Source organism: Strix uralensis, chromosome 13 (assembly GCF_047716275.1).
Source record: "Strix uralensis isolate ZFMK-TIS-50842 chromosome 13, bStrUra1, whole genome shotgun sequence".
Taxonomy (NCBI): Eukaryota; Metazoa; Chordata; class Aves; order Strigiformes; family Strigidae; genus Strix; species Strix uralensis.
In genome coordinates, this window is record NC_133984.1 from 14,503,318 (window position 1) to 14,529,333 (window position 26,016).

General features: G+C 55.1%; 1 protein-coding gene across 1 annotated transcript in view; it reads left to right on the plus strand.

Moving 5' to 3' along the window:
- Positions 1-6,415: 6,415 nt before the first annotated feature.
- The window catches only part of SLC16A2 (solute carrier family 16 member 2), a 35,747-nt gene continuing 16,146 nt past the window's right edge, over positions 6,416-26,016 (plus strand). Inside the window, exon 1 of the mRNA XM_074882561.1 lies at positions 6,416-6,743. Within this exon, the coding sequence (XP_074738662.1) occupies positions 6,416-6,743 (328 nt within the window). The remainder of the gene's footprint in view (positions 6,744-26,016) is intronic.

Below are 26,016 nucleotides of genomic sequence, written 5' to 3' on the forward strand. Positions count from 1 at the left end.
TGCTTCCCCTTTTCCCTTCCACTGAGGCATGTGGGGGAAGAGGAAGAACTACAGCAGAGCCAGGGATGATCTGTGACATGGTTTGAGGTTTGGAGTGGGATGACTCACATTTTGATTTTTTTTACGGAGCGCTCCAGGGCTGGATTAAGCTGTGTTTGTAAGGAAGGAACCGCAGCAAGCGCCATGGAAGCAGCAGGGCTAAGCTCCCCATTCCCCAGCACATCAGGCTGCTGCACCCCCAGCCCTGAGTGTTGCTACAGCCGCTCCCAGTCCTCGTCCAGAAGAGAAGACAAGAACGGATGCATGGTAAGTGCATCCCACAAGAGACAGCTGCTATCTCCTGCTAACTCACTAGGCTGGATCTAGGGCTATGCCCCATCCCAGTGCCTGTCTTTTTTGCAGGCAGCAGTGTAAGGGCAACTCTGACGTGCCTGAGGTGCTCAGGCAGGCCTGCAGCCTGCGCCAGCCCCAGCTGCTGCACCCTCATGCCAACCCCACCTGTGGGTGTCCCAGGGACCTTTCTCAACCAGCCAGGGCAGCGGGGTCACTCAGGCCGATAGCTTCAGATTCAGCCTGGGTTTCCTTGGCTGGCTGTGCTGTCCCTGTGCTGGTGCATGAGCTGGTGCTACCAGAGGTGTTTCCATCTCAAAAAATTAAGTTTTTCCTCACCCTAACACAGCCAGAAGTGTAGCTGGTCAGGGTGAGACAGGCTGATGCTCCTCCCAGGACCATTGCAGGGACAGGGATTTGGAGGACTCGCCTTCAGCCGGGAGGTGTGAGCAACGCCTCTGCCATGGCCTGCTGTGTCCGAGCCAAGAGCTGCCTGACCCTGCCTGCAGCCATCAGTCATATCCAGCCCTTCCTTGGAGCAGCTCTAGGACTCTTTGTGCTGCCAGGGCTGGCAGGAGCAGGTCAGCATGTCATGAACCCACAAACTGCCAGGAGCAAATCCGATGGGTGTCACAACCACCTTGGCCGTCAGCCCCAGGAGCCCCCAGACCATCTCCTGTACCACCTGGGTGAACGTGGTCACAGCCCCCATGCACACCTGAGCTTGGAGAGCATAGGTAGCGAGCAGGCAGCGTGCCCGGCGTGCCCCTTGCAGCTTGACCATCTGGTCCACACTGCAGGGATGGGCAGAGAAAGGCAGCGCACTGCTTCTGTCACAGAGAGACGGAGAGCCAGGGAGCATCAGCTCCGCTCCTGCGCACAGGAGACTTTCACTGTCTTACCACAGCCTCAGGTGGTGGTCAGGCTACAAGCTAGGGGACATTTTGGCAGATGGTCTGTCGACAGGACATCCTTGCAGCTCTTCTCTACCTCTTTACTAACTCTACAGATTAGGAACTTCTCTTTCCATGCCCTCCCCAGAGCTGTGGGAGGCGATGCTTTGTGCCTGGTGTCTCTGACAGTGCCAGGGGTGTTGCAGCATGGTTCAGGCAGGGTGCAGGCAGGCAGCAGCACCCACAGATCTGACAGCACCCTCAGCCCAGGGCTGGCCTCTGCCCAGGCTTTTCCCGACTTTGTGCACCCCGACTTTGTGGGGTTTTTACCGAAGCTTTTTTCCTTTCCCACTTGCAGGTTGGGTCCTAAACTGGCAATGCCCTCATGCTTGAGCTCAGCCGCATGAGCCAGCTGCACTGATGCTCTTCTGCTCCCAAAGACGCTCGCCCGGGAGTTACTTGCCCTGGTTTTGCTCTGGGCCATGGGGCAGGAGCAGGCAGCTCTCCTGGCCTTACAGCTCGCAGAGGTGCTGGGCTTGCCACAAACAGCATGGGGCCAACTTCATGCCATGCAGGATCTGGGAAGTGCCCCCAAGCCTTCAAACCAAGGAGCTGATGGGGAATTCACTCTGCCCCTGGATAAACTATGGGATTACCAGTTACTACCACTAATTAATGAACCATGGGAACAACTTATCCTGGGGGCACATCCACAAACTTCTCTGCTAACGATGAGATGCCCTGAGCACCTCGGGGTTTTAACCTACTTGGAGTCAACGATGGCTCCCACATCAGGGGACAAACAGGCATGCACTGGCACAGCAGGTAAGCACCCAGCCAAAAACCCTTTGACTCCAACCCTCCATCACACTCAACTCAGCAAACCAAGTGCCATGCATCTGGAGTCAGATGCCAGGAAGTTGCCAAAACCCAGCTGCTTTTCGATTTGGGTCACAGACCCCAGCCAGAGCAGGAGGAGGTGCCAGCTGCCGTGCCACCACTGCCGCACGCGCTCACCTCCCGCGCAGGCTGCTGCAAGGGGTGAGGTAATCCTGGGTAATTCCTGACTTCCATGGAAATGCCTCCAGGCCACGATGATTATCTCTGTAATTAGCCTCTCTGATTTTTCTTGGTGTTCTATAAAATATTAATTTACAGCTGGATCCTTGCCTCCTTTGTGCGTCGGCTTGAGCTCTTCCCATCAGCAGAGCATCTCTGGCACCTCTTGCCGAGGTCCCATGGGGTTACACAGCAGAGCCAGGGCGGTCGCTGGCATCTGGATGGTGGTTGGGGTTGGTGGCTCCATCTAGGAGCTTCCACTTCCCCGCAGTAACATGCCCTTGTAGCTCCTATTTTTAAAGGAAAGACTCAAAATCAGTGAAGCACTCTCAGAAAGCGTCCTTCACCTGTACGGTGAATGTGAGCAGGCAGTTTAACTGCTCCAGAAGCCCTTTAATACAACATAGATCCATCCCATTGCTCTGTTTGGGCCAGAAATAGCATTTTTGCTCAACTGCATGGTAAATCAGGTAGGGCAGCAGCTGTGGCTGAGCTGGACCATGTTCCCAACCCAGCCTCCAGCTGCTGGAGTGAACCCAGTGCTGTGATTTCCACCACCAAAACGAAGCCAAACGTGGGGCTCAATGGCACATTGTGCCCTGAAAACACACTGCTCACACTAGCACTTTTAAGTTGCCTCATTTTTCAGCCAAACTAAGTAGAATTGACCTTAATCTCACTAACGGTGTGGAAAATGCCACCTCTAATATTTTGATCCCAAACATTGGGAAGGTCAGGCAGAGAAAGAATGCTACGGCGTGCGTTTTGCCATTGCTGGGTACAATGAGCAACAGCCTCACAGTGCTGCGGGCGGCCCGGTTGCCCGCTGTTGGGGTTGCTCTCCTTTGAAGGCAGCGCTGGCAGCACTGCGAGTCCTGGTACTCTCGCTGCCTTCTCACCATGACAAGCCTTGGGCTCCAGATCCTGTGTCCCAGCATCCCAGCAGTGGCGACTGCTGCCATGTCCCTTCAGGCTGTCCCTGAGTTGTTTATTCCTCTGGGATAATGTATTTGTTGTCTTTGTCAGGCCAGATGTAATGGCTGTCTTAACTATGGCTGAAATCTAAAGAAAAAAGTGTTGCTTTCTCTTTAGGGGTTGTGCCCAGCATGCGAATGTCTCTGCCAGGAGCTGCTTGCTGCTGGAGCTGTTTTCCCGGTGCTTTTGGCCAAGCAGCAGACGTTGTCGGTGATGTTTTGTCCTCAGGACAGCCCTACGTGTCCCTGCGCCACTGTGCAACGCCCACTGAAACAAAGCCAGGCTGCAAAGCCGCCGGGAATTTGTATTCTCCTCTGAGGCCACGTCCCACCGCAACGCTTCCCAAGGTGTTTGCATAAGATATTTCCATTCGGTCACTCCTCCCCTTCTGCAAAACCAAACACACACGTTTTGTAGCTGCCAATCCCTTTGGCAGAGGCTTCGAGACAAGCAACAAGCTGCTGATAGCCACGCTTTGCCCAGGCAACCAGAGGCCCGTCAGCCGTGACACAAGGTGCTGCCTGCCAGCTCTCCAGGGATGTGGGTCCCAGAGAGCCTGGCTCAGCTGCAGCCACCCACCGCGTCCCTTACCAAGCCGACAGGCTGGGGGCTTTGAGGAAAGCCACGCCACGGACACAGAAGGGTCATTGAGTGCTACCAAGGAAGAGCAGCTTTATCTCTTTTCTCGCAGTGTTTTGTTCAGCTTGTGGTTACAGAGCTGCAAACCCTCAGGGGTGATGCTCCAATCTAATCCAAAGCTGGTTTTATAGCAGCAAGCAGAGCCGTTTCTGCCTGACGCTGCCAGAGCTTTCCAGGCCACAGGTCCCTCCTGGTTGAGGCCTCTACCAGCTCACCCAGCCGAGCCCTTTAACCCCCCCTTCATTCAGTCCCCCTCTCCCTGTGATTTTATCCCCAGCTCCACCGGTGTTCAGCCCAGCCCAGCAAGCTGCAGTGATGCCTGGCACAGCCGGTGCCAGAAAATTCTCTGTCAAGACACAGTGCAGCCAACATCCATGAGAGATGCTGCTCAGCGGGGTTTGTGTCTGGCTCAAGGTCCACAGTGATATTAACCCCCTGCTTCCCGCTCCATGAGAGCCTTCTACAGAAGTCTCCGTGAGATGGTGGGTGCTATGGCAAATGGCTCTCCCACCTCTCTCTGCTGTTTTTAATCCGGCCTAGGCTCTGCTGCTGCGGGGAATTAGCATTTTGGGGGGCAGCTCCCCTGCGCACAGCCCAGGGGTAACCCAAACCCCTTCCTTCTCAAATTTCCGGGGCTTAACAAAATAAAAGCAGGCCAGCAACCTCAGCCGGCCCTGTGGCAAACTGGTTATTAAAATTCAGCATTGCGGCTCCTCGTGTCGGCAGAGGGCAGTGGAAGATGCTCCCAAACCTCCCAAGCCTTCCCCAGCCCCGCTGCAGAGATGGGGATCCGGGGAGGAGACTCCACCAGAGAGGAAGGGAAATAAAAATGCAGTTCCTCCAGCAGCGAGGCTGACCCAAGCGTGGCGTTACTGCCGGGCACCCCGCCGGGTAGGGGGGATTTGGGCTCGTTGATCCGCACGGTGACGAAGCGGGAAGACGAGGGGAGGACGCCGCATCTTCCACCGTTGTGCCCCTGTGGCTTGGGTCTCGCCAACGCACACGCGGGCTGCTCGGAGCCAGGGAGAGCCACTGCTCATGCCCTGGGTGGGACGAGGCGGATGGCGATGGAGGACTCTGGAGCTGGCAGCGATTTGCAGTCAGGAGCAGGCGAGGAGGCCGAGGAGAGGTTTTTCTGGCTGTAGCAATGTCCCAGAGGGTCTTCGCCAAGCCCGGCGAGCTGCAGCACGTAGGCAAACGCGTTCCCAGCCCACAGCCCGCCCGCCTGTGGCCGGGTGCTGCTCTCCGGCGGTGGGAGAAGCGGGGAGACGGTGCTGGTGGCGCGGCCCTGCTTGCTGCCTCCCTGCCGGCTCCGCACCCTGCCCTGCTGCCTCACCAGGCGTTTGTAATTAATACCCCTGGAGGTAAAGAAAGAGCAGCGTGAGGTTGGGATGTATTATTTTACTCTGATAGGAATCTGACACTGACACAGCCATTAGGGTAAAGAAAGAATAATAACTTAGACTTGGCATATATTAAAGCATAAATACCTTCAGCGTGTGAAAAGACAGGCTTTCATATATTGGTGGGTTTGTAATTATTTATTGAAAGAAGAGAAAAGGCAGAGCTTATTGCAAAACAAGACAGAGGCGAGAGAGCAGCTCCCCGCCGGGTTTGTATCACCACCGCTAGCCCGTCCATCCTGCCCGGCGAACCCCAGTGCCGGGGCGACGTGGGGTGACCCACAGCCCTGGGAACATCCCGCTGACGGGGGTGGGTCGCAGGCCCCTCGCCTCGCCCCCCCCCCCCGCTGCGAGAAGCTTGTGTGGCTCTGGGGCAGCGTCACAAAAACGCTCTCAAAACTTTTCGGGGGAGAGGATGCCGGCGAGCCAAAAAATCCCGCTGGCAAACCCGGCATGAAAGGAAATCAACCCGCCCGCCGGGGCTGCGTTTTGCCACCCGCCCGGCCTGCTCCCGGGGCCGCCCTCACCGCGGCCGGGGCAGAGGGGAGCAGCAGCAGCCGCCCGCCGCGGCCATCGAGGGCCCCCTCGTCCCCCCCAGCGCTTCCCCGCCGCGCAGCACCCCCCCCCCCCCCCCGTCCCGGGGAGGCCGGAGCGCGGGGCCGGGGCTCTCCCGGGCCGGGGGGCAGCGGGGGGGAAGGGGGGGGGGGCACAGCCGGTGGCTCCCGCGCCCCGGCCGGGCCCCGCGGGGGCGGTGCTGGCGGCGGCCCGCCCCGGGGCTGCGCCCGCCGCAGGATGCGGCGGCGGCGGGGGCGGGGGCGGCGCGGCGGCCCGACGGGCGATGCGGGGCCGCGGCCGGGCCCGGGGCCGCCTTTAAGCCCCGCGGGCGGGCGGCGAGTGCGGTCGACGTCCGGGAAGCGCCGCCCGCCGCTGGCCGGGCCCGGCGGGGGGGGAGGGGGGCGGTGGGGGCGCGGGCGGCCCCCGCCGCAGGTAGGGACCCGGGGGCCGAGCGGCGTGATGGAGGAGGAGGAGGAGGATGGAGGCGGTGGAGGGGAGGCGGGGAGTGAGGCTGCGGCAGGAGGGGGCGGGCGGGGGGGCCGGCCGGGGGGGGCGGCGGGCATGTGGGACCGGCTGCGGGGCAGTCGGGCGGCGGGCGGCGGCCGGAGCGCGGCCGCGATGGCGCAGCGCGGCGAGAAGGGGCCGGCGGCGGGCGAGGGCGAGGGTGAGGGCGAGCCGCGGGCCGGGGCCGGGGCCGAGCAGGGGCCGAGCGGGGCCGCCGCTCCCTTCCAGCCCCCCGAGGGCGGCTTCGGCTGGGTGGTGGTCTTCGCCGCCGCCTGGTGCAACGGCTCCATCTTCGGCATCCACAACTCCTTCGGGATCCTCTACATGATGCTGCAGAGCGACCTGGGCGAGGGAGAGAAGGACCCCGCGCTGGAATTCAAAACAGGTACGGGCTCCCCGGCCCTTTCCCGGCCCGGGCAGGGCGAGCAGGGGGTGCCCGGGTCGCCCCCGCTCCGCTCAGCCCCGCGGAGCCGCCGGGGCCGGGGGGAGCGGGGCCGCGGCGGGGGAAGGTGCGGCGGCTGGGCCGGCTCTGCCTCCGGAGCTCACCGAGGAGGCGGCGGGGCTGGAAGCTCCTTCTCGGATGCGTTGAACCGCGATTGCTCCCTACCCCCTCCATCCTCGTAGCCGTGGCTATATTTATCTCCAACAGCATCATGTGTTTCTAAGCTCCTATGTACTCAATTAAAAGTAATTCATCTGAAAAGCATGCCCTTAGCTTGTCCTGCCTGGTGTGTTTTGGAGTAAGGAGAGCAACGCTGGTGAATCAGCTGGTGTGTGTGAGCCACCCCCTTTATTTTTTATTATTAGTGTTATTTTGTTACTGGTTTTTCAAGCTGTATGCCTGTCTGCCTTATCTGCCGGGTCGCGCTCAGAGGTGGCTGCAGGAGAGCATCTGCCTTGCTGACACGCTTCCTCCAAGTCGTACCCATTCAGTGGGAACGCTGATGTAGGGCAGGTCTGGCAGCACCGCCTGCACGGCCACACCGAGGGCGATGCGGGGTCTCGAGTAGTTAACGTCCGTTAATAGCAAGACCCACAGACTGCACACAGTTGTGTGTTTTGGTAGGACCTGCGGGCTCAGCCAGGATCAAGACTGTGTAGTGTTAATACAGAGAAAAGGGATGTTTCTCTCTGCAAAGACCCCACTGTTTAAGTAGACTTGGCAGAGGGACACCAGCCCACTGCGGTGGCAGTCCCGGTGGGTCCATGACGGACACCGGTGTCAGGAGGCCCAGCCTTGTCCCAGGTCTTGGTATCCTCGCCGAGAAGATCATACCCATCCCTGCAATGGACACCTATGCCCCACCTTGCTTTTATCTGGTGGGTAGAGACAAGCACTTGCCGTTGAGGGAACCTGCTTGTGGTGTTGTCCTGATTCTGGATGGGATGTGGGCAGCAGTCAGAATCCAAAGTGGGAGCATGCTGCGGAAAGAGGTAGTGCTGGGGGGCGCATGAGGACCTGAAAGTCTTATTTTGGGGACCAGTGTTGCCTGCCTTCCCTCCGCTCAGCTGACGCTTGACTGGTGATCACGGCGATGAGCGCGCCCGGATGAAATGCATTATGAGATGCACTGCATCTACAGATCACAAATTAACTCCACGATACTGTTACCGGAGAAACGATGCGATCGTGTAATTATGGGCAGTAACGGAGTAGTGCAGAGAGCTGCGGACGTGTGGCCGGTTGTAATTAGGGTGATTGATGGGCTGTATGAGTGTGCATGTGATCCTCAGGAAGCTCATCGCACAGCTTTCTCTTTCCTGTTCCCCGTGATCATATCTAGAAAGCCTAAGGCAGAGCTCTAAAGGTAGAAGCGGTAACAAAAGAAATTAAATACTGCAAGTTCTGGTGGTTTAAAGGCTCCGTGCCTAAGACAGAGGTTGTAGGAGTCAGCATCTGCCTCTTGCTCCTGCAATCTATTTATTTATGGCTATGACCGCACAGAGGCCTTGAAAAAGAAAGGCGTGTGGGTGTGCAAGGTGAACCCGGGCTCGGTAATTAAATTGCCTGGGTGACGAATATATGCATTTTGGTCTGGGTGCTTAATGAAGAGGCTGTTAATAACCCCTGTGCTGTGCGACACGCCGGCTGAGTGCTGCCTCTGCGCTCGGAGGTTGTGGTGCAGGGGCTCAGTGGATGCCGGTGGCGGTGATGGAGCCCACCTGCCACGGGGAGCATGGTACCTCAGGGGCTGCAGCTGCGCTGCCTGGGGCCGAGGGCAGCGGGGTGCAGTGTGGGGCCCCCCTCCAGCCCTTCCTCCCTCGCTCCCACCCCTCCCCGCTCAGGGTTGCATAATTTCCCTGCGGCGCTCGTTTGCGTGCAAACATAATCGGGAGAATATTGTAGCTCCTTTCCAAGTGCTAAGTGATATGGCCTTCCTGAAAAGACCGGTGCTGTCTGTTTGTCCTTCGATGTCTGTCTGCTCCTGCTGGCTGCAAGCAACAGCTGGACCCTGGGGTTACCCTCGTCCCCCGCCAATCGGGAGCAAGTCAGGGCGTCAAGGACCCGCTCCAGCACCAGCATTTGGCATGGCCATGGGTGCATCGCTTAGCCTTTTGGCTCTGCTCTTAAATCTTCTCTCTGTTCTTGGGAAGGTGGGTTTGTATCAAAGAGGGGTTTTTGAGGCAAAATGGGGAGTAATATTGTAAGCCAGTCAAGCATCCCTTTAAAAATAGGGTTATGTTTATGCTAAAGCAGGTACTAGTCTGCACTAAACAATAGCCGCCCCAGCACACGGCTATAATTATCAAGGTTTATTTCTTGTTTGCATTGGTCACGTTTTCTCGCTTTTGATCTTGAGAAACGCAGGATCCGCGGAGTTCAGATTTGGGGTCAGGCTTTGAAAACAAACCCGCTCGCAACAATGCATTGAATGCATAGGCTCCTTTGTTTAAAGAAATATACTGCGTCGCGTATGTCAACAAGCAGCACCAGGCTGAGGCGGGCCGGCTGCTGGGACCACCGCATGCCCCTTCAACAGAGCTGGGACTTTTGCAAGGCACACTCTGTGCTTTGGGGTTTGTTTTCTTTTGGGGGGAGTGGAGGGCTGGGGGAGAATGCTGAAACTGGAATAAAATAAAAATATACATCTGAGCACTCCACCAGGAAAAAAAATATTGGTCTCCTCTGCTGGAGAGGTGTTGAGTGATGCTTGAAAGCATTTGCTGGGAGATGAATGGTGGCGTTTCCCTCCGGTTGTACAAGGCTCGTTCCGGTGCCGAGGGATCCATGGGGCACAGCCGCTCTGGTGCTGGCCCTGCCAGGTGTGGGCTGATGCTGAGCTGAGGGACAGATGAGCCATCGTGGTGTGCTCATCTTCCCCACCTCCAAAAGCCGATTTGAGTGGCAGAACAGTTCTGGTAATCATTAACTGAGCATTGACCCTCTTAAATCGATGTCTGCTCTGCAGCTGCTTGGATGCTCTCCCAACCTTGGGAGAGGGAAGCACAAGGTGAGCTTGTCCCTGGCCAGGGCTCTGCCCTCAACCGAGGTGCACCCAAGCTACCCAAGGGTCCCAGCGGAGTGCTCTGACTACCCAGGGAGAGTTGGTAGAGCAGCACTTCTTGGTGTATCTGGTTCCCCCAAATGCATGCTTGGTGCCATACTTGAACGTCTGGCAAGTGCCAGCGAGGCATCCTGGAGAGGCACATTGATTTTTTTGAAAAATGTTTATATATCTCTTTCTTCTCCCCTCCTCCACTTTGTGTCAATATCCCAGGTATAGATTAACTCTCTTTGCTTAATATTTAATGTTTTGGTTTCTGGAAATGGGAGCTGCAAGCACTCGGAGAGGTAGCCTGAGGAGTTGGTCTGGTTTGCCTGCAGCTCCTCCGAGTTTGTCCCTGTGTCCAGCAGCATCCTCCAGTCTGTGTGCAGGAACTTGGGGAGCAGCCTCCCCACTTCGGTCCAGCCCCAGCTGGGGAGCATAAGCTGCTGGAGTGCCCTGTGCCGGCGGAAACCGGGCTGGTGCATGGACCATAGCCCTTGGCTTATTGCATCTCCTTGTGCCCATGAGGCCAAGGCATAGCTGATATCTTTATACCTGAATTCCCATCTGTTTTAGTGGGGAATTTCTTCATGAGCACTGATTTCACATCCTTCAGACCAGTGAGCTTAGCTGGAAAAAGCTATTTTTTATTCCAGCATCATAATGGAGGTTTGGTAAGAAAGTGAATTTATTTCTTTGAGAAAATAAAGCATTTCAGTGCTAATAGTCATAGTGAAAGATGGGGAGGAGAAGCCATGGAATCCTGTCTGAGCTGAAGAAGAGTCCCAGGGCAAGTGAGCGTGGCTGGAGCACTAGGAGCTGAGAAGGGAAATCCCAAGGAGAGTGTAAATTGCAAGAGGTAATTCTTGGAAATGGTCCCAACTAATTTTCAGCAATACTCCATGGCCTGGGAGACTGAATAGGGGCGGCTGCCACGAAACTGCACTATATTTAGCCTGCTGCAAAGAAAGTTTGGGCTTTGGGAAGGGTGAGGACACTATTACTGACCCTCTTAAATATAAATTACCAACTGGTGATGGATCCGAAATCTGTGATGGATGTCATCACCCAGTGCTGATGCTTGGGAGGCTCCTGTTTCCTGAAGGTGATACTGTGGTTGCCACTTTCTTATCCAAATCTGCAGGATTTGGCGTGTTTATTAATTTTCAGGGAGCTGCACTGGCCCCATTTCACAGATGCGTTGGCCGAGGGCACTGTGGACCTCGGCATTCCTGGGTGCTTCCCCACATCCATCTGGGTTTCCAACCCTCCTGTGCATTTCCTAATCTCATGGAGTGATGTGCTGTCATGAACAATATTTGCATAGCCCGAATGGGGATGTAAATCTGGCAAAAAGAGCCATAAAAAAGCCTTTTATCACCCAACCCTGCTAGCTGGGGAGTGCAAAGGGCACTGTGGAGCTTTCCCAGCTTTACTGGGGGTTTCCCATGGCAGGATGCTGGTGTACCAGCGCCAGGCTGTTCCCCAGCTCAGCTCCCACCATTTTGGGAGCTGGAGCTTGTGATTGCAGGGGAACAGGCAAATTTTGGAGGAACTGGATTTTCGTCGCTTGAGCTGAGTGCAAGGTGCCGTGTGAGATAAAGCAGCCTGAAAAGCAAACAAAGCACAGTCATGCCATTAAACCTGGTTCTTGGGGATGTTGGGAGCGATTAAGGTTATTAGGAGGCTGGAGCACTGTTTCTAAGGGAGGTTCTTGTTTTTTAAGACTGCAGGGGCTCTTTCAGCCAGCACATGTGCCGTTTTAGTGTTTTTTAATTTATTTTTAAGTGTCCTCCACCAGCCAGCCAAGGAGATGCTCCAGTCTTGGTTGTATTTTCCAGTGGCTGTTGTCCTTGAGTGGTGGCAGCTCCTATGGCCTCACTGCGGTATATGAACAAGCAGCATAGGGGGTTGTGCAATTGGTTTGGGGTGGTGTTTTTTTGGTCCTTTCAATTACAATAAAACAAACAAACTGACCCCACCTTGTGGGGCTTTGATTGTAGTTTAAACTTTGAAGTCGATGCGTTTCAGCTCCATCACTGAGACTGGGCTGGGAGGAGGGGGGATTGGAAAGCGAAGGGGGTGGATGCTGCAGGGTGCAGGGCCGGGATGGGTGTGGAGGTGTGCGGTGAGATGGGGCACAATACGATGCAACACCACGGGGCTGGTCAGCAGCAAAGAAGCAGCTTCATTTCCCCTTTTGGGGGGAAATCCAGGAGTTTGACAAGTGGCCCTTTAATCCCCTTAAAAACCCTCAGCAGCTGGAAGCCGACCATCAGCTGGGCTGGTTGACATCCAGCACTTTAAAATAGACCTAACCCATCAGGTTGGGTGAAACCCTGTAGCCGGAAGGCACTGCTGACCTCGCTGGCAGTGCCTGTTGGGCCGGCTGCGCATAGCTTATGCGGGCGTTGTCACCAGCATCACGTCTCCTGTCCCCGGGGAAGCTCCTCTGCCTCCCTCCCTCCCTCCCTATCCTGTGTGTTACGGACACATCCGTTCACGGGGCTCATCCCACTTGTGGGGTGACACCATCAGGCACCTCATTCCACTGTGTACCAGGCAAGTGGTGAGAGAAGCTATTTTCCCAAAAATCTGGTGGCATGATGGAGACTGCCAGGCTGGGTGGACATGGAGCCGGGACTGCCAAATTCCTTGTGGCAGAATCCATTGCAGAGAGAATACCTTGGGTTTCCACCATCCCAAGGCTGGTTTTGTATCCTGTGGTGTGCAGGAAGAAATTCCCACTGGGGGCATGGGTGGCAGTAAGCATGCCTTGCTCCTGCCATGCTAACGGGGAGCTAATCCCAGTGGGATGGTGGCACTGGTAGCTGCTGCACCTCGGGGGATTTGGATCAGTCAGCACCATCTCAATATAGGGCCTGGGTAACCTTTTCCTTTTTTATCCTGGTGACTTCTTAGGACCTCCGCCAAAGCAGTGTGGCATGCGTGCCAGCAGTGGAGTGACAGTGCGGCTGGGCGAAGCGATGCGTGGGCTGATGGGGACCTCAGCGGCATTTGGGTCGGTGCCATGTGTGCTCACTCTCACCCGCTGCTCCCCACATGGGCTCCCAAAGCAGTCTCCCCTTGCTGGAAACAGCTGAGGCTTCACCCCAGGTCAGAAATTGGGGTTTTGCCCACTTTTGGCAGGCGTCTGGGTGCTGCACGGAATTTTCTGGCACATCACCAAATACCTGAGTCTCTCCCGCTCACTTCTTTTGGGATGATGACCCCTCAGGGGTTTCCTACTAGCTGGCCAGAGCATGGAGGAGGATGCCAGCATTTCCTGACTGGGATAGTGGCTGTGCACCCACCTCTTGCAGCCAGCAGTTTCCCTGGGGAATCACTTTTCCCCGGCTTTCCACAATCATGAGCCTGTGTGTCCATGGCATCAGCATACCTGCTCTGGCAATGAGGAGCAGGATGACTGGGTACCCCCCATAAGCGGATATAACATGTATGCAAAAACACTGCTGCACGCATTGCAGCAGGGATTTGTTGGCTTTTTCCTTCCTCTTCCTCGAAGGATTGATTATTCCCTATTGCAAGGGAGAGAGATGCTGCCTTTTAACATTCATCCCTGTGGAAAAAGGCCTGGTGACAGGGCATGTGCCAGGCTGGGCATTGCCCAAGGGCCCTTCTGGGATCTCGCGCCAGGGTGTTGCCCGTGCCCGCCACGAGTGTTGGGGAGCTCGGTTCACTCCAGGCTCTTTTCCGTTCATCCACCCCGAGACAGTTGGGGCGGTTGCAAAACCCACATGACGTGTGCTGGGAATTGCTGCAACATGCTCACAGGCGCGAGCCATTCCAATCTCTCCCAGGCACCTTGTACAACAGGTCCTGCCAGCTGCCGGGGCAGGCAGGACGCGGGGCTGCCCGCAGCGCCCTGCCTGCACCACTGCCTGCCCGTGGCACCGACCGCAGGCAGCAAAAGTCCTGCCGCTGCTTCATCCTCTGTCAAGCACACCCCACGGGGCAGGGGTGCAGCCATGCAGGGTGGCACAGCCCTGGCTTCCATTAGCACATCTCCAGGCTTTTTTTACTGCCTTGCCCTTTTATTTGTAGATCCCTAAAAAATTACCTGATGCAAGAGCTGTCCCCTGCCTCCAGCACATCCCTCGAGAGCTGGAGTGGGGTGAAGCGTGAGGGGAAAACCCTCGGGAACGGCTGCCAGGTCACAGCCCTGTGCCTGTGGCGGGTTGCTTCGCTGGGACTCGTCTTGGGCATGCCTGGCAGCCGTGCCGTGCCGTGTTGTGCCGCTCGCTGCCCTCTGTGCAAGGAGCAGCTCAGGGTCCTCTGGGCAACCTCCTGGGCTTGCGTGGGACCGGCGAGAGGATGGTGGTGGCGTGCTGGCAGCTTGTCCCCATCACCCCTTTGCACCTTTGCTTTGCGCGCCCCAGGGGAGCTCCAGCCTGGAGATATCCTGTACCTGCATCCCGCAGGGCACGGACAGAAGAGCATTGCACCACATTGCTGTAATATAAGCTCCCAGCACTGTGTCCTGGTGCAGGCATCTCAGTGCAAGATGGAGACGGTATTTTGGGGTCAGTGCTGCTGGCAGCGTGGCTTTGAGAGCACCTGGTCTGTAAAACGCTATGGTGAAGGAGGCGAGGTCACCAGACCCTGTTTCTCCCCGCCTTTGGGGTTTTTTTGATTCTGGGTTTGGATTTAGCAGCTCAGTGATGGTTTTTAGCTTGCTTTCAGTGATGCAGAGCAGAGAGCAGGGCCGGCAGCTGCCCCAGTGCTGCTGGAGCAGCGCGGGCGCTCACTGCATGGACTGACTTGTTGGGGTTCGCCCCGGGCAAACACTGGGGCCCTCCTTGGGGAGGAGAAATAACCGTCCCACAGTGCCTGCAGCAAAGGAACCTAATCTGAGCACCCACCCCATCCCCGGGGACCAGCTGGGACAGGGACTCCTGGGGCACGCAGCCCCCCCCCCCTGCCCAGCGGCGTCCCCAAAAGCCCCTTTCTTGGCCATCTCGCATCAGACACCAAAACAAAGCTTTTGTTTCAAGCTCTTGGCCTTAATCTGTCCGCCCGCAGATCCTGTGCGTAAAAGGGAGATGAAATCCTTCCCTCTCGGGGGGGATGTTGCGCGAGCGGGTGTGTTGGTGCTTGCCAAGGAGTCAGGCGTTTCGGCCGGAGGGTTTGTACAAACCCTGTGCGAAGCAGCGGGAGCTCGCTTAATAGAGCTGGAGCCCGCCAAGGTGGAAATCAAATCTAATGGCAGTTAAGTGAGGGTTGTACCTCCTGTGCACTGTCTGAATTGGGTCCGATGGAAAAAAAGTCATCTGTGATTAAAGATTGACGGTAATTACATAATGGGTATGCACCAGATGATGCCCAGACAAGCTCCCTCCTGGGATTTCCCAACTTTTGGAGTGTTTAACTTTGCAATCATCCTAAAGTACTTCTACCATGGGGGGTAATTATTGATATTATAGCAGCACCCGGTATGATTGCACAAGGCTCAGCAGCGGCACCGTGGCCACTGGAGCTGGGCTTGTGGGCAAGCTTGCCTCCTCTGATAGCCAGGGCAGCTCTGGGGCACCATCAGGCGCTAGAGATGGATCCCCCCGTTCCATACCCAGCATTGCAACAGCAGAAAATAATAAAAAAATAAGAGAGAAAAGCTACCTTTTGGGTCTGTCAGTGAAGCGAGTAGGGCAGCCAGGGACATGTGCTTGCTCTGTGGCCAGGCGGTGGTGGAGAGGCAACATCAAGATGTTCTTGATGATGGGCCAGCTATTAATCCATGCATTTTAGCAAAAACCTGTTTCTTTCTTAAGGTTTGTGTAAGCAATGGAAGCGGGGAGCAGTAGGGGTGGGGGGAGCTTGTCTGGAATTAAACTCGCCTGAAAGCCAAGCACGCCAAGCTCGCGAACCCAGGGAGAGCTTAATTAAAGTCAAAGGAGAAGCGTTTCCAAGAAAATAATATGGGGTATTTAAACGGGATATTTTTGTTCTGGGCCCAGAATGTCTCCTTTCCCTCTTCGGTGTCAGCTTTAATAAAACAAAATGAGATCTCCAAGAAAAACAAATTGGAGCTCTTAAAAGGCTCTGCGGAGATAAAAATCAGTAACACTGTTGCTGGTAACACCTTGGGTTATTAAAACGGAAAGAATGCTAACGATGCGATTTGCATCGGCCTTTCTTGTGGCTGCGCCCCAGTGCGAGCCCGCTTGCCCTGGGAGGGAGGCATGGGCACGGCAGGGCCCCAGCACCCCTCACCGTGGCCTCTGGGCTTGGGTGGGAGTGCAGGGAGGGAGTGGGAGGCTTCGCTGGCTGGGCGGATTGGGGTGTATTTGTGACACGGTCATGCGGTGGAGATTTTGGAGGGCTTTATTTTTCTTTCCTAAGGCTGGTGAGTACCACTCTGCCAAAAGCTCGCGGGGTTAGGAGTGGTGCTGAGGTCAAATACTGAAAGATTCGAAACAGTGGCAAGAATCGGGATTCAGGGGACACCAGACTTAATAAAACAAATTAAATCAGGGCTGATCTTGTTGAAAGGATGACAGAGCCCATCAGAGCTCTTTCAGAGGCAGCGAACGTGTGGATAAAAATACCAAGCTGGACTTATTGTGGCCTGAGAGCTGCTGGGTGCGGCTTTGCTCGGCACGCTGAGACGCCAGGCTGGGGAACTGGAATCACCTCATCTAAAACGAGTGCCCCGATCCGGCTGGTACGGCTGAGCGTGCCGAATCCTGTACTTCAGGCTGCTCTCAAAGTGCCCCAGCCACTGTCAGGCTCTCCCGGCTGTGTGGCTGGGGAACAGCCAATGACGTGGTTTTGCACTTTGGTCCCTTGACCATCTGCTTCTGCCTTCCAGAAAGAGTGGATTAAAAGCTGCCCCTGTTTTTCCGTGTGCTTCCAACCTCGCCAGAGCTGACCATCTCCTGGTCGGAACCTGGAGGAGGCCACCAGTGCCTTCCCTGGGTACCACCTGAAGCCTGCAGGGATGGAAGCAGGGTGCGGGCAAGCACGGGTGTGATGCTGCTGACCCAGATTGGGGGCGAGGAAGCCCAATGCTGCTGTGGGGTTCTGTCTGTCTGTGTGCCAAGCAGGAGGGTGCTTTTGGACAGGGTGGCCTTAAAATGGCCAGCATGATGCCGTCCACCCCGTAAACCCAACCTGCCTCTGCCTGCCAGTGCGACGGGGGTGCAGAGGCCAGAGGCCAGCTCCTGCCTCGCTGCCATGCCCAGCTCCATCAGATAAAGCAATTATAGCTTTATCGCTTAATTGCAGAGTATAATAATAGCAGAGTGTTATTGAGCTAGGATGTTGCCAAGGGGTGAATATCAGCAGTGTTGTGGGTTTTTTTTCTTTTTTCAAAATAAACTCAGCAGGGCCTCGGCGCTGCTGGAAGTGTGAAGTCTTCATGGGGCTTCTCCTGCCTGCACCCCACTGTGTCCTCTGCCCACAGGGAAATTCAGCATCAAATAAAAGCTGTGACAATTGCCCCAGTGCCAGGGAAGCCTTCAGTCAGTGAGAAACCAGCCTGGGAGGGGAAAGGGTGAGGACCAACAGAGATGTTGTCAACCACTTTCTGGATGCCTTTTCCCTTGCACCTTGGGAATGCGGTTTCCATCCTGTGCCGGTTTTTCCTGTCCTGCTTGACAGGTTGCAGGGTACATGCTCGCTGCTGCACGTGGGCATTGGGCTAATGCTGTGTAACCAAATGCCCTCAGGAGGGAGAGCTGGATGTGCATCCTAAAGCCCTTGCACGAGGTTTTCTGCTCTTGAAAGGCTTGACTGGTGCCCCTCTGCCGAGATGGGCAAAGGAAAATTTTGTATTTGGCAACTCTTACCCAGCCTGCTGGGCCTGGTGTGGTAGAGGTGAGCGGGGCATTTGCCCCGATAACTGGAGCTCTGCTTGTCTCTGACCCATGAGGTCTCAGTTTTACACTGTCCCCATGGAACCCTGCAGCCGTCAAGGTGACTGAGTGCTCCTGGCATCGGGATTTGGGGCATTTCCCTGCCCAGACTGGCCTGACTGGGGATTTTCTGCCTTGAAAATGGGGATTTTCAAGACCCATATTGGTGCAGGGTGTGTTTCTTACCAAGAACTGACGTTTTTGCCGTGTTTGTCCTGATGTCTGCAGGGTAGGGTGGTAAAAACTCAGGATATCTGGAGACAAGGGATGGTGTCACAGGCTTTTAGCTGGGAGAGCCTGGACCTTGGGATCTGTGTTTTGGGAGAGGGCCTTTATTAAGGGAGATTGATATAAAATCAAGTATGTTGCCCAAAGCTAACAAATCGTGGCAGATTTTTTTTTTTAAGCTGTTAAACTCTGCCCTGCTTCAGTTCATCAACCAAAGCGTGAACCAAACAGCCTGGGAGTGGAGGTGCTTCAGGTCCTGATTTGACCTCTATGACTGGCTGTTAACCCCTGCTGGCCTATCCTAAACTACACCCAGAGATAAGATTAGCTCCAATCTGGATTTTGGAACTTGTTTCCCTCCCCTGGGACAACAACCCCCTGACCCCGGGTTGCCCAGCCACCCCATCTGCAGCCTCCCCCCACCACAGTTTGTGCCCCACTGGCTTCATAAAACAAAACATGCCACAGGAAAAAGCAGAAAGTTTTCACAGCAGGGTGACTGAGAGTTTTTCTGCTCAATTAAGGTGGTTGCTTAGATTTTTATTGTGGGATGAAGAGGGAAGGAAGAGAAAAAATCCCCAAAACAACAAAAAGCTGTTGGGAAGATGATGCCAGACAGAGCAGCATGAAAAGCAACATCTTTGGGGGGTTTAATGTTTCCTCTTCTTCCAAAGCAGGAATTAGCTATTGCAAAATATCAGGTATTGCCAGGTAATGTTGGCCCCCTGGCCACATGCTGACACTTTTTGCAGTAGATAGCCCTTTCTTTTATCACCCGGCTATGCTGGGCAAAGCTTGGGCTTCGTCTGAGCATCTGAATTTGGGAAGATGATGAAGAGCTGAAAAAGCAGGGATGCCAGGGCTGGTGTGCAAAGCAGCAGGTTGTTGGCTGGTTTCCCCATTAGTCAGGGCTGGTGACGAGTCGATCTCCTTTTCCATTTTCTTATGAATGAATCAGTTTTGGCTCAGCCTGATGGTCAGACTGGTTCAGCGAGAAGCAGCTGGTGTTAGTCTCATTAGCAATCGAGACAGAAGAGAGCCTCTCCCTGGCTCTGCAAATGCCACGTGATCCCCAACAGGCCCACAGCCACGGTCTTGATGCCCAGCAGGACTGGCAGCAGCGCAGGAGTCCCCCGGGCCCTATCTTGGGGGATTGTTCGGCTTTTCCATCACCCCATTCCTTTACATCTCTGTGTGTCTCCCGGCTCCTCGAAACACTTTGTGGCCAGGTTAAACCAAGTGGTGGATGCAAACAGGCATCTGCATCCCATGCTTTCTGCTGTCTTAGTGCATTTGTCCTTGTCAGTGCCACAGCACAGATTTTTGGCAGGGGAAAATTTCAGCTTCAGGTTGCCTGCAGTTGCTGCTCAGCTGTGGCCTGGGAGCATGGCTCAGCTGCATTTACCACTCCAGTCCCAAGGCAGCCCCAGTTCAGAGCTGATCCTTGGCCAGCAGAAAGGGCTTGACATTTTGCTACTTTGGCTTTAGCAGTTGGGATTTGGGAGCTCTTTCTTCTGGGTGCAGGGACCCGGGGAAGGGATACGTGGGCAGCAGTGAGCTGTGGACTGCCACTGCTTGGCCTCATGCCTGCAGACCCCATGGTGCAGATTTACCCTGGTCTCACCAGTCTTCCCTTCATTACTGGCACACAGCACAGCCACTTGGTCCCATGGTGATTTGGCACCCCTGCCCCGCTCTGCCCATCCGTAATGCCACGGCCACACGTGTGCACCAACTCACAGCAGCCAGGAAGGGCTTGGGAAGGGAGAGCCCCGTGTCAGGATTGTTGCAGAGGCTGAGCCCTTCCTGAACAATCTGATGCTGCTTCAGTAAACAGACCGTCCCCAGCACTGTCACGGAGCAGCTGGTGGGCTTGTGTCCTCCAGCAGATCTCCACAGTTGGGTGTTGGGCTGAGTGGCAGGGTTAGATTCACCCCACGCTTGGGGCTTTGCATCCCAGGGCTGCCCGTGGCCCCTTACATCCCTCCTTACCCCAAAATCCTGAGGGGCTTCAGCTCTACGCCACTGAAGCCATTTGGCCCCAGCTCTTCCCTTTGCCCCTGGGCATGGCTGGGCTTCATGGGAGAAATCAGAGCTCAGGCTCTTGAAAACAAGCCTGGGGACTGTGGTGTGTGTTACCTACAGCGATCCCCCACCTGGAATCTGTGGAAACAGGTAATTTTGATTCCCTACCCCAGAATGCAGTATTTCCATGGGGGGGAAGAGGAGGCTCCCTGGCCACAGAAGTAGGATGTATGGCTTTTAAACCTGAATAACAGGAGGACCAAAACTTACCCAGTAACTGATAGAAACCTTCATTAACCTGCCCTGTTATTTATTCCAATTTCAAAGCCCTTGATGCAGCAAAAAGTGAAGGCATTTCTCTGGGGAAGTGCATTAATGTTTCACTGGGCTTCGAAGCACTTTGCTGCCGAGGCACTTTAAATGGTTTGGGCTGTCCCCAGTTCCCCCCAAGTCTTGTTAAACATTGTGCAGCTCCGGGGAAGCCACTGCGTGGCTCTGCCTGCAGCCGTCATGTGGGCTAAAGCCTTCCAGGGGGTTGCTTTTTTAATATATATGTATATGTGTGTGTATACATAGATGCACACAGGCATATATATATGCACATATATGTATGTGTGTGCGTATATGTATTACGAATCCCCATTCGCATTGGCAGGAGCTGGAGGTTCAGGGCTGGGTTCCTGAGATACTAATGGGAAACACGAGGCTGGGTACCATCCCACGCAGGAAACCCCAATGCCTCAGCTGTGGCTTTTCTCCACCTGCCCGGAGCACCAAAGGGCAGGGCTGGCCCTTCCCTGCATGGCGGGGTGGCTGTCGAAGCCACCCAGTGTCTGAAAAATTTTCAAATGAGAGCAGGTCAGCCAAAAGTAACAGCCCATTGGCAAAGGGGTATAACCTGTTTCTTGTTAGGGAAAAAAAGTTAAGTAAAATATTGCTGTTCTTCAGTTTCCTTTAGCTATCGGATTTGCTTAATTACAGCATGGTCTATTTTTCTGAGATATCCAGTTGTTCTCAAATGTGTGCTTTAATGTAAGGAAACTCCAAGAGATTAAAATCACATGGATATTTTATCCCTCTTTTGGCCTCCAGGTGTTTGGTTTAATGATGATACACAAGTCTCGTGTTGTTTGGGGATTTTTCTCCCCCATCAATAGGCTTCAGAAGCACTATCCAAAGATGTCAGTGTCTCTGTGCTGGAGACCCAGGGAAAACTCACCGGCACCAGAGGAGGAAATAATTTCCCAATGGCCATCAGGAGAAGAGCTCAGATCTTCTACCATGGAGCCGTTTTGCCCCATGGACACAGCTGGGGCAGCCCAGGATGCTGCCCTGGCTGTATGCCCACTCAAGGCTCTGCTCAACCTGCTTACAAACAGCTTTTCTTCATTTATTTTGATTTTTAAAGATACTCGCTCAATGGAGGACACTCCCCAGCAGATCTCCCACCTGTGGTCAGTCATCACCTTGTACCATTCCTTGTGCCATGGGAGGGTTTGGGCTGGTGCTGAGCACCAGGACCAGCCTGGGGAGCTGCCAGTGTGGTGGGAGAGCCCAGATGGAAGAGGCCATTGCAAGGAGATGTTATCTCCTTTGTGAATGAAGCTCAGGGGCAAAACAACTTAAAAGCTGACTCGAGCAACCTGGAGAGGGGCCTCCCTTTGGCAAGCGCCCACAGCAGCCGCTGCTGCAGCCTAGATTTTCCCTTTCATATTTCTAGCCCTGTATATAGTCTGGTATTGGGCGGACTTTGTCTTCGGGGAAATTGGGGCCTTGTTGGGTGTAAGCAAATAAGAAACATAACTGAAATATTTTGATAATATTTGGGTGGGCGGCTCTGCTTGGATGCTGTGGGGAGGCATTGGTGCTTGGGGTGCTTGCCCCAGGGAGGCTCAGGCTGAGGTTGCTGCAGCATTTTTTCTCCCGAAGCTTGGGGGGCTCTGTGGGGTGGTTATGGGCTGGGGGGTGGTTGGGGGGAGAATGCTGCTGTGTGGCACTGTGGTGGGGCAGAGTCAGCAGTGCTGATGCTGCATCTGGCTGCATTTGGGAGAAAAGCAGGGGATGCTTTCTTCCAACCTGGCTCATCCTTGGGATGCCCCAGCCTTGGCTGATGGGTGTTTGGGAGATTTGGCTCTTCCCACACCATCCCTGTCCCCATCCCACCAGAGGAAGGCTGCCAGCAGGTCTCTGCCCTACTCCTCGCAGCACACACACCCAGCCGGGGCACAGCTGTTGCTCCCTGGCACTCTCCCAAGCATCAAACAGCCTTTGGGGTTCAAAAGACAGCAAGGTGGCTGCGGGCTGTGGTGAGGACACCCCAACACAGGGCTGGGGGTGATGCAGCCATCAGGGGTGGCAGGAGCCGTCCCTCCCTGCAGGACTCCCACAGGGCAAGGGTTTTGGGGAGATGCCTTTACAGACTGTTGGGGTGCAGTGTGACAAGAGCCAGGCACAGTCCCCAGGAGGGATGTGGGAAGGTGTCTCTGCTGAGCACCACACACCTGAAAAGGGTTGGGCCAGCTGGGACATGTGGAGAAGAGTAGGGGGAATGATGTGCACTGCTGAAACCTGGGCTGGGGTTGTCCCTGCTAGAGGAGGGAAGGTGCATCACTGCCTTCAGCTCCCTAAAAAGTTGCAAAAAAGGTAATAAGCTGTTCTCTCTGTCTGGTAAGGGTCAGGTTGTGAAGTGATGCTTTGAAATCTTGCAGCAAGAAAGGTGTTGGTTGGGAGAAATACTTGGAGTGCAAGAAGAGCAGCCCTTGTCTAGGGGAAGGCCAGAGATACCCATCGCCAGAAGAAAAGGCTAGGCAGAAGCCTGCCAGGGCTGGATGGAGACGGTGGCTGTCCTGCAAAGGCACCTATTTGTCTGAAAGATGGTGGTTTAAGTGTCTGGGCCAGGTGGAGGAGCTGTGGCCAGGGCTCCTGGGTTTGGTCTCAAGTGTGCTGTGACTCTCCCCTTAATGGTCAGGGCTGGCAAAGGGCTGGAAGTGTTTTTCTTTCTGAGTATCCCTTAATTAACTGAAAGGGAAGGCTGTCAAGTACCTGACAAGGAGGGGAAAAAGACCTTCATGAGTCTTAGGCCAGTCCAACATTTCGCCTCCATTTATATTCCCCAGCCTCTTTGTTTTCCCTTTGAAAAAAGGGTGTTTTTCTCTTTCCCTCCATTTAACTGCTATTTATTTGCTGGTAAGTGGAAGGAATTCAGCTGGGATCAGCCCGACTCCTGCCAGCAACTGGAGTTGAAAAGTTTCCGTGGGGGAGATGTAAGAGCAGAGCAGGAGGGTTGTTTTCCACCCGCCGCCAGTCCTCACTCTGCGGGTCCCTGCGTCATGACCAGCCAGGTTGGGTGGGTTTAATTCTCCTTTTTTTACTGGGATGTTGACAAGTGCCCATGGGAGTTGCAGTGGGAGGAGTGCGGACCCGGGCCGGAGGGTTTCTTCTTGCTGTTAATGGGAAACAGAAGATGGCTTGGGAGAAATTTGGCAAAGAAGGAAACTTTTCTGTCTCGTTCAGCTTGGAAAAAAGCATCCTTTCTCACCCCAGTCTCCCCGCAGAAGGCGGAGGGTTCCCAAACACAGCCCAGGCGAGGTTTGTTGGAGGTGGGGAGAGGAGACAGAAAGTGCCCGGTGATTTCACAAGGGATGGAGCAGTCTTGGGCCACCAGCTGCGTTTCAGGAGGGGTACCCAACCTGCCTCCTGTCAGGGGCCGGGAGCTGTCCTGTCTTCTCCCTGAGGCATCAAGGGGTTGGGAAGCCCCAGGTGCTTTCACCCCAGAGTAATGTTAGGGATTTTTGGGCTCCTGCAGCTGTGCCTCAGGCTGTGTAGCTGGAGATGCGATGCCAGCTACGATGGTGGGTTTGAGCTGGGCATAGGCACCCGAGGGGTGCATGCAGATGCTGTGCCTGGCTGGGAGATGAACCACTGACCTTGGAGTAAAGAGCCCAGTTTTCATTGGCCCCTTGGCCTGGCCTGCAACCTGCAGTGCTGCTTTGCCATCTGCTCTGACACAGACTGGCCAGGAGCCATGACCTCTGCGTCCCAGCAGTGTATCACAGAGCCAGCCAAGCTGCTCTGAGCTGGGAAAATGCCATAACAGCCATGTGTGTGGGACAGCTGGCAAGGTGCTGGGGCACAGGTATGCATGGGGCAGCGCGTGAGATGCCCCCAAAGTCACCCTCCTGCCCTTTTCGGGTTTCAGGTGTTCCCCCAAAAATGTCAGAGCTCATCTGAGTCCCAGACTGGGAAACAGTGGCCGGTGCTGGCCAGGCAGATACTCCAGCGCTGCTGGCCTGGCTGGTGCCAGGCTGGGACAAGCTGTCAGGCTGCCCCTCAGGCTTCTCCCATCCTCACAGGCACCCACCCCCTTGCATCCTCCCTGCCCCATTTGCAAACGTGATGTTTTTGCCCAGCGTGGATGAACACGTCTTGCAGGGTGGTCTCTTGGTGCTGGTGGTCTTCAAAGGGAGATAAAGCAGTGGGGCGAATTCCTGAAGCTCCACCATCCCCACCTCGCAGCTGCACTGTCCTCCCAGTTATCTGTGTGCTGCAAGAACTGGTTACCAGTATGAGTCTTCCAATTACAAGAAGTGGCCACAGTGAGGATTCAGAGGAGATGACACATTTTTGGGCTGGGGGAAGAGAAGGGGTGTCACCACCACCCTGTTGGGGATGGGAGGATGACCATGGCAGGGTATGAGTGCTGAGCTGTTCCCAAGCGAGCGCTTCACATGCCTGTACAAGGGACTGGAGGAGGTTAATCATAGTCAGAGCCCAGTGAAGTTTGGTCAGGTCACGGCTTTTCCAAAGGCTTAAAATTTCGGACATGCAGGAGCCAGCGTCTGGGGCCATGGCTGTCCCACATCATCCTGCCAGCGTTAATCATTGCCGTCGGCTTCAGGACCTGCCTGACTTCAGCAATGGGAACTGTTTCCCCGCAAACACAGGGTGAGGAACCAGCACATGGGGCCTGGAGGAAACCCCAGCCTGCCAGGGTGCATTGGGCTGGGGAGAGCTGGGCCCCCTGACCCTGACTCAAACCCAACCCTAACCCTGACCCTGACCCAGACCCTGACCCTGACCCTTTGGTCTCGGTCTAATTTTGTAAGGTAGATACTGTGTTTATTGCCCTGTTGGAAGCAATGTGGTCACCCAGAATGGGACAACCTGGAGCAGTCGCTGGCAGCCTCTCAGGAGCCCCCCGCTCTCACTGCTCACCCCCATGGGCCCCGTGCTGCCGTCTGTGCTTGGGGCTGGATGGGGCGGGAAGGACCTTGTCCTCTTCGGTCACCCAGTCCCAGCTGGGAGGTCCCTGGGGGCTGCCTGTCCAGCCCCAAGCTGCTACACTAGGAGATGTGGCTGCTGCATGCCAGGAGTATGTAAATCCCAAATCACTTCAAATTAAGCCCAGGAATCATGAAACTTGGGGTCTGGCTCCCATCTGCTTGCCTCACTGAGGATAGGTTCTCTGAAGGGTCGTTTAGATGAGATGTTGGGGGATATGGTGTAGGGGAGAACTTTGTAGAGTAGAGCTGATGGTTGGACTCGATGATCCCAAGGGTCTTTTCCAACCTGAATGATTCTGTGATTCCGTGTGATTCTGTGAAAATGGGGCTGGGGGCTATTGGTGGTTTCCCCACTGTGTTTTCCCCACCCTCCCGCTGTAGAGCTGCCAAATAAACATGGGGGCTCCTGTCCTTCGGGCGAGTGTGCTGCATTGCAGGGGGCACATTTGAGGGACATCACAGCTGGGGAGAAAAATTATATTAAAAAAAAAGGAAAGATGGAAAAAAATCAGGAAGAAGACCTCCTGGGTTTGGCACCATGTGTCTGGGTGAGCATCAGGAGCTGGGGGGCAGCCAGACCCTGGGCCGGTGCCTGCAGTGCTGCAGTCACTGCTGGTGTTCCTGATGCTGGAAGGGGGTTTTTTATATATATATAAAAAATACTTTCTTCTCCCTGTGGGTGTGTTTTGAAAAGGGGCTTGGGAACAATGAGGATTAACAAGCAGATAGAGAATTAAATGCAGGGTTTGCGTCTTCAAATG